Here is an 8,815-nt window from a genome sequence, read left to right as displayed (position 1 = left end):
CAACCACGTTTATCTCACTCAAATCCCTAATATTACTCATTCCAGAAGAAGTTGTCCCATAATGGGGCCAAAAGAGCCAGAACAGGTGATAGGGTGCTTCATCATACCCTATGAGGGGAACTTGGCCTTCACTGGTGTGGACCAGGACCAGTCCTGTGGATACGCCAGAACATCCCTAACATAGAAACCAATCAAGAAGCATCATCCATTGCATTGCCACTTTCCCGTTATCCTCATTGTAAATGTCTCCTTAACATGCCAGAACTTTTACTCCTGGTCCATGCTGCATTCTCTCTTCTCCAGCAGGCATGAGTGTGGCCTCCACAAACAAGTGGGCAGCCCCACAAGACATCTCCTCTTCAACATCTAAGGAAGACAAGGCAGCTTCCTGTACCACCTATGATCACAGATACTGACACCTTGGTGGGGATGTTAGTTCGATTTGGCAGCACAGGCTGGTGAGCACATCACTCCCACATCTCCCCATGCCCCAAGTTACTGTAATGACAAAGCATTTATTCGACTGTTTTAAAAACCCACCTCTTCTGCTAATGTACTTTAGAAAAAAAAATGGTCCACGCTGACTTAATGGAATTCAGTGGACTAGAATTAGCAGTAAAGATTATGAGGCAGGAGATTGAGGATAGGGGGGCAGTGGTGCTATGTTGTGATGCAAATTATGTGCTTCTGAGGAACTGACCCATCAAAGCTGAATGCATTCTGTATGTCAGAAGATACCTTGCAGCCTCACTGAAGGGTCATAGGTGGCTGCTATCCAGCAAAGTTCTATGTGTGTTTGTGAAGATTGATTTCTTCTTCACAAGTCTGGACTATAGTCCAGCCATTTTCTCTCAGGCAGACCCAATTTAACCATTTGGCAGATTATAACACATTATACAGTATACTTGCTGACTGAAAGGAGTATTTGAGATGCATAATGTATTATCATATTTATTTATTTACATCGTAATATTGTATCTGAATGACAGAACAGGCTAGAGGGGCTGAATGACACACATCTGGTCTAACATGACATTTGGAACAAGAATTGTGTTAAAACAGTTCATGAATAAATTTGATATCTCTGCAAGCTTGCATCCCTTAACCAGAGTCTATTGCCTTAGACTGATTACCAATGAATTAAGGCTCCCTGTCTTCATGGAGTTTCAAGTACTGTTATCATTAAAGATCACTTTTTTTTCTTAGGGTATGAAGAATAAATTCAAAGCTAAAATGAAAATATTTCTAGCAGAGTTTTAAGTGACATAAACTACTTTTCATTTGGCAAGTTTTCCCAAATTCTACAGTAAACATTTGTGACATTCCACAGTAACAGCTCCTACACAAAACAAGAAGCAGCACACCTGAAATTTAAAACAAATAGAAACTCTGGCATTACACAAGTGCACTGGTACAGGACTCTTTGAAAGATGAGAACCAGATTCATTCTCTGCAAATGTTGACTGACTTGCTTTTCTTATTCAGTATTTTCTCTTTTCAGGCTTACTCGTGAGACAGGTAGTCAGTTGCTGGGTAGATCTTTGAAAGCCATTACCATTTATTCTTGTTTTTGACTCTTATAGCTAGTGCAATTACAAAACCTGAACACAGACATATCAGAAAGTTATTATTTTTCTGGCTATATTTCATGGGGAGATTCCACCTTAGTTGAATAATAGTTGGGGTTTTCCAACTCCATGCTCACCAGTTGCAACTGCCCTCCTATTCACTGAAATGGACAAACATAAGCTGGCAAATACAACAATGGAAAACTGACCAATACATAATTGTAAAATCCCGAAAAATTCAACAACTTTGAATGATAAAAATAATTGAAAGACATGAGAAAGACTTTTTATATTCCATAACTAGACGAATGTTCATTTTAATTAATGTAACATTGAAAGCATTTTCCTTCTCAAATATTGTTCACACATGTTGTAAGCTGAAAATGTGTTCTGGAAAAGCGCAGCAGGTCAGGCAGCATCCAAGGAGCAGGAGATTCGACGATTCGGGCATAAGCCCTTCATCAGGAATGAGGAAAGTGTGTCCAGCAGGCTAAGATAAAAGGTAGGGAGGAGGGACTTGGGGGAGGGGCGATGGAGATGTGATAGGTGGAAGGAGGTCAAGGTGAGGGTGATAGGCCAGAGTGGGGTGGGGGCGGAGAGGTCAGAAAGAAGATTGCAGGTTAGGAAGGTGGTGCTGAGTTTGAGGGATTCGACTGAGACAAGGTGGGGGGAGGGAAAATGAGGAAACTGGAGAAATCTGAGTTCATCCCTTATGGTTGGAGGGTTCCTAGGCGGAAGATGAGGCGCTCTTTCTCCAACCGTCGTGTTGTTATGGTCTGGCGATAGAGGAGTCCAAGGACCTGCATGTCCTTGGTGGAGTGGGAGGGGGAGTTAAAGTGTTGAGCCACGGGGTGGTTGAGTTGGTTGGTCTGGGTGTCCCAGAGGTGTTCTCTGAAACGTTCCGCAAGTAGGCGGCCTGTCTCCCCAATATAGAGGAGGCCACATCGGGTGCAGCGGATGCAACAGATGATGTTAGTGTAGGTGCAGGTGAATTTGTGGCGGATATGGAAGGATCCCTTGGGGCCTTGGAGAGAAGTAAGGGAGGAGGTGTGGGCGCAAGTTTTGCATTTCTTGCGGTTGCGGGGCAAGGTGCCGGGAGTGGAGGTTGGGTTGGTGGGGGGTGTGGACCTGACGAGGGAGTCACGGAGGGAGTGGTCTTTTTGGAATGCTGATAGGGGAGGGGAGGGAAATATATCCCTGGTGGTGGGGTCCGTTTGGAGGTGGCCGAAATGATGGCGGATGATACGCTTTATATGGAGGTTAGTGGGGTGGTAGGTGAGAACCAGTGGGGTTCTGTCCTGGTGGCGGTTGGAGGGGCGGGGCTCAAGGGCGGAGGAGCGGGAAGTGGAGGAGATACGGTGGAGGGCATCGTCGATCACGTCTGGGGGGAATCTGCGGTCCTTGAAGAAGGAGGCCATCTGGGCTGTACAGTATTGGAACTGGTCCTCCTGGGAGCAGATGCGGCGGAGACGAAGGAATTGGGAATATGGGATGGCGTTTTTACAGGGGGCAGGGTGGGAGGAGATGTAGTCTAGGTAGCTGTGGGAGTCAGTTGGTTTATAGTAGATGTCTGTGTTGATTCGGTCGCCCGAGATAGAAATGGAAAGGTCTAGGAAGGAGAGGGAGGAGTCTGAGACGGTCCAGGTGAATTTGAGGTAAGGGTGGAAGGTGTTGGTAAAGTGGATGAACTGTTCAACCTCCTCGTGGGAGCACAAGGCAGCGCCGATACAGTATCGATGTAGTGGAGGAAAAGGTGGGGGGTGGTGCCAGAGTAGTTGCGGAAGATGGACTGTTCCACATATCCAACGAAGAGACATGCATAGCTGGGGCCCATGCAGGTGCCCATGGCAACTCCTTTAGTTTGGAGGAAGTGGGAGGATTGGAATGAGAAGTTGTTCAGGGTGAGGACCAGTTCAGTCAGTCGAAGGAGGGTGTCAGTGGAATGGTACTGGTTGGTACGGCGGGAAAGGAAGAAGCGGAGGGCTTTGAGTCCTTCGTGATGGGAGATGGAGGTGTACAGGGACTGGATGTCCATCGTGAAGATAAGGCATTGGGGATCGGGGAAGCGAAAATTATGGAGGAGGTGGAGGTGGGTGGTGTCCTGAACGTAGGTGGGGAGTTCTTGGACTAAGGGGGACAGGACCGTGTCGAGGTATGCGGAGATGAGTTCGGTGGGGCAGGAGCAGGCTGAGACAATGGGTCGGCCGGGGCAGTCAGGTTTGTGGATTTTGGGCAGGAGGTAGAAACAGGCGGTGCGGGGTTGTGGGACTATGAGGTTGGAGGCGGTGGATGGGAGATCCCCTGAGGTGATGAGGTTATGGATGGTCTGGGAGATGATGGTTTGGTGGTGGGAGGTGGGGTCATGGTCAAGGGGGCAGTAGGAGGAGGTGTCCGCGAGCTGGCATTTGGCCTCAGCGGTATAAAGAGCGGTGCGTCAAACTACTACCGCGCCTCCCTTGTCTGCCGGTTTGATGGTGAGGTTGGGGTTGGAGCGGAGGGAGTGGACGGCTGCACGTTCCGAGGTTGAGAGGTTGGAGTGGGTAAGAAGGGTGGACAGGTTGAGTCGGTTAATGTCGCGAAGGCAGTTATAAAGAGATCGAGGGCGGGTAAAAGGCCAGCACGGGGCGAGCAGGTGGATGGGGTGAGTTAGATGCGGGAGAAGGGGTCGTCAGAGGGTGGGCGAGAGTCTTGGTTGAAAAAGTAGGCACGGAGGCGAAGGCGGCGGAAGAATTGTTCAATGTCTCGCCGCGTGTTGAACTCGTTAATCCGAGGGCGTAGGGGAATGAAGGTGAGGCCTCTGCTGAGGACTGATCTTTTATTCTCAGAGAGGGGGAGGTCTGGAGGGATGGTGAAAACACGGCAGGGCTGGGAGCTAGGACCTACTGTGGGACTGGAGCTGGGAGTGGGGGCGGGGTTAGGCACAGGGGCAGGAATGGAGATCAGCGTGGGGGCGGGGTTATACATGGTGACGGAGATTGGTGTGGGGGCGGGGTTAGGCGTGGTGACAGAGATCGGCGTGGGGGAGTTAGGCGTGGGGGCGGGGTTATGTGTGGTGACGGAGGTCGGCGTGGGGGCGGGGTTACTTGTGGTGACAGAGGTCGGCGTGGGGGCAGAGACACGAGGCGTCGTGGTCGTGCAGGTTAGTGATGTCACTGGGGGGCAGAAGTGGCTGCGGTGATGGCAACCAAAGGGGCGGAAATGGCTGTGGCGACGAAAGAAACGTTGTTATTCCCGATAGCCACGGGAGTCGCGAATCCGTCGGTGATCTTCCTGGCGATCGTGGAGGCGGTTTCTGGGCGGCGATCGCGGAGGCTGCGAGGTCGGTGCGGGCGGAAGTGACGTCACAGTCATCAGCGGTGCCGCGGGCGCTGTAGCGGCCGCGTGTTAATGGCGTCTGACTGATTACGGAGGCCGATGGAAGATTCCGGAACAGTTGAGGAACCCAGCGTGTGGGGGTAAGTACATGAAAGTTTTTGGTACTTACTGTCTTTAATTTCTGATATGGCTAGGAAGAACTGTTTGTTTAGTGTAAGGATTCTTCTGTAGATGAAGAACAGTAGAGGTCCTTTGCAAGTTTGTGAGAGTGTTGTCCTGAGCTGGGGCAGGGCTGATTGCAGGGAATGTAGGTAGCGACGCATGGCTGCAAGGTTGGAGCGGAGGATCCGGAGGGAGGTCTGTTGCTGGAGGCTTCGGATTTGTTGTAGGTACAGGTTGTCCTGGTTGGGTCCAAATTTTGTTGGTCGGAACGTAGTCCGGAGTCCGTGCGGGATCAGTCGGTTCCGTAGGCAGGTGCTGAGGAAGGAGATGTGGCTGTGGTAGCGAGTCTGTTTGAGAACGTGGCTGAAGAGCTTCTGTGCAGAGGAGATGACCTGGGGGGTGCAGTGAGAGAGGGACTCACTGAAATCCTTGTAGAGGGAGGAAGAGAGCTTCTTCAAAGAAGGCATCCTTGCAAGAGGATTCGCAGTAGGTTAAAATCTTCGAAGAGAATCTTTCTCCTCAAAGATGTTGTTACACAGCATCTGTATTTAATTATTCTAAAATAATTATTTTTCTGTAATTATTTTCAGCGTCAATACAATCCATCTGTTGTATTCTTACCTAGGACAAATCTTAACTCAAGTCTCACATGAGATTCTAATAAATTGGTGCTGAAAAAACACAGCAGACCAGGCTTATGCCTGAAACATCAACTCTCCTGCTCCTTGGATGCTGCCTGACCTGCTGTGCTTTTCCAGTACCACAGTTTTTGACTCTGATCTCCAGTATCTGCAGTCCTCACTTTCTCTCATGCGATTCTTGAGTCACTTATTAGGAACAGCTGGGTTGGCTTCCCATCACTGCTGTCGCAAGTCTTATCATCAGAGAATCTTCTCCGTGAATGCAACCAAGATTATGTTATGAAACATACTTGTTTTAATTTAGTGTGGCAGGGGGAAATCCAGATGTGAGCACCTTGTCAAATAAATACAGTGATGACCATATTATAGTCTCTGTTGGTCTAGGTTACCTGGAGTGACGCTTCAGTGCTACACTTCTGACTTGGTGGTGAAAATTCTACCATCAGCCCAAAGGCTCAATATGAACACAATATCCACAATCATATCTCCAAATAAGAGATAATAAAGATGACATTATTACAATCATAGTATAAATACTTTTTAAAAATTAGACATCGACTCTATTGAGTTAAGCTCAGCAATATCTGATTAATTTTAACCAGATTTGACAATCTGCATTCTATTTTAAGCTGACTCAATAGTCTTGCTAAAATACTGATATTTACTTAGAAAAATGTGAGAAATGCACATTGAAGAGCAAAGTACATATTTAAAGATAAAGAATTTTCCCAGGCAACAAATAATTAAGATTCAAGAGAAACTTGAGCAGTCTATAGTTCACTGTTCTGACAACAAATATACAGGCTAATAATCTTATAAATTAAGATCTCATATTTGTCTTTAGGAACTGATGCACATTGTTAATTCCATATTTTAACAGTTTGAACTACAAATTTGAGATTCCAGAAGTCTTTGTCGTAAAGCCATGGACTCGTCTCTTTCTTCATCGGTGGATCTGATCCCATCTTCTACAGAAGCCGATTTAGTAATTACTGTGAAAACAGTTGTGAAAAGGTCACATTTATTCATCTTGATAATGAACAAATTTCAGACTTTTTTAATAAGTTTTTTAGCTTCATTGCTTCAAGTGAACATTGGATGTAACTTCATTTTCTACACTCCAGAATATTTTTACTCGAACCAGAACCTAGGTTGATTTCTGATATACCAAGAAAACCAGCAGTGCACCCTCTTCTGTTTAGTTTATCTTTTGCTTTTGTTTTTGGGGGAATGCATTTAGAAATTATCTCAGAATCATAGAATTGATGCATCATAAAAGGTAACCATTTGACCCATTTGCCCAGCTCCCTGAATTCACAGTTCCTTTAGTGCCATTCTCTAGCCTTTTCTGGGTAACCCTGCACAGTCTTCCTCTTATTTTTTGGTGACAATAAGCATTCCTGCACAAAAGCTCACCCCAGCAATCACCACTCATCCGCCCAACCCCATCCACATCACCTACTCTGCAGGGACTTGTCTAACTAGCACTAGTATCTCCAGACCCAACGTATCTGACTAGGAGAGTCTGCTCTCTATGGCATCATTGACTTTGAGGCACATTCCCATCAGAGGTCACTGTTCCTCTTGGCACTGCCGAGTGCAACAGCTGACTGGCCAGAAGCTCCTTGGAATGTGATCCTGTCTTTCAGAGGAATGAGAGACCTGGAGGCAACTAACTAATTGCCATGTGAACGAAAGGCTCAGCCCGAGGCACCTGAACAATCCAGGTCTAGTTTTCAGTCCTCATATTTGGGCCTCGGCCACAAAGAAAATTCAACTAGCAAGGCTGTCTGCTCCAATTACAGTAATAAAACTAATCTATTTGAGGGATCTATAAGGATCTCTATGAACAGATGCAAGTTCCACAAAGATAGCAAAACTCTCAGAACCTCACATTCATGGCTGTAATTAAGACGTACAAGTTGGCTATCTCATGTATTGATTTTTAACTCTGATAGCAAATCAGCAGTAAACCTTTTAACAATTTAAAAGATGTGCTGGGTGTACATTGATACTGAAAATGGGTGGAAGCAAAAGGTGTAAAAGGAGAAAATACTCAAATCAGAGAAGTGAAAGAGTGGAAGTTGGGTTGAGACTGAAGATTGTATTCATTTGGACACAATTGTAAGACCTTGTGATAGATTTTCAACTTGCGCAAACATACAATCGAAGACCTTGCGATAGATTTTCAACTTGTTTCCCAGGCACAATACAGAGTTATCAATCAGTTTTTACAAAAAACATGCTTGATCTTTAATTGTCGTAACAGCCAACAGCAAATCTCCAATTAGGAACAAAGATTTATGCTTTGGGTCAGTGAGTTGCACTTTCGTGAAGCGGGTAACTTCTCACACATTTAGCTTTATCGAAATGCCCTGTGTAGGTTCTGGGGTCACACGTCCTTCCACTCAGCTAATTGACAAAACATACTGAATAAAAGTAGTATGATGTTTTAGAATTGCCAAAGTGTGAAACTTAACTGTCATGCAGCAAATTTGGTTCTTAGTAGTTTATAGGTCTTAACTAATATCCTCCTTGCAGTGCTACTGTGTCACATCTAAACTCGCAACTATAGTATTACCTATAGGAACAAATACCATTGCAAGTATACGGTTCAATAATTACAATACTTCCTTTCCTGTAGAATCTGACAATTTCTAAATGTATTCTAAAATTAAATATGTAAATTTACTTAGTAAATTTAATGTAGAACAGATATTGCTAATTACTTGTTTTAGTATCTCATTCAATTTGTCTGTTTTATTTACAAATAAGTTCCAGCTTCCAGTCTTTATATTTGTCAATTCATTCATTTTAGAGTAAAAATGACTGGTTTATGTGAAATAAGTTCTAGAATAAATGTAGAACTTTTGAAATAATGATCTGCCATATTCGCTTGGCTGTTAACACAGAAATAATAGCACACCCAGAGTACAATTCCATGTCCTTTTTGGAAGCAGTTTGGGAGACTGGGGCTCCCATTGAATGGGAGAATATTGCAAGATAGGTCCTTGTAGTCCATTTCTGATCGATCCAGGTGGAAAAGGGAAGTCTTTATACATTAAGCCAGAAATGCAGATGAGACACTCACTACATACAAACTGTTCAACTTTGCCTGCAGCCTACTGG

General features: G+C 45.4%; 1 protein-coding gene across 1 annotated transcript in view; it reads right to left on the bottom strand.

The window, feature by feature from the left end:
• Positions 1 to 6,492: 6,492 nt before the first annotated feature.
• Positions 6,493 to 8,815, bottom strand: part of panx1a (pannexin 1a) — an 88,886-nt gene continuing 86,563 nt past the window's right edge. The window contains exon 5 of the mRNA XM_060826555.1: positions 6,493 to 6,678. Coding sequence (XP_060682538.1) covers positions 6,560 to 6,678 — 119 coding nt within the window. The 3' untranslated portion in view covers positions 6,493 to 6,559. The remainder of the gene's footprint in view (positions 6,679 to 8,815) is intronic.

Source organism: Hemiscyllium ocellatum, chromosome 6, assembly GCF_020745735.1.
Source record: "Hemiscyllium ocellatum isolate sHemOce1 chromosome 6, sHemOce1.pat.X.cur, whole genome shotgun sequence".
Classification (NCBI taxonomy): Eukaryota; Metazoa; Chordata; class Chondrichthyes; order Orectolobiformes; family Hemiscylliidae; genus Hemiscyllium; species Hemiscyllium ocellatum.
This window is presented reverse-complemented; position numbering and strand designations above follow the sequence as displayed.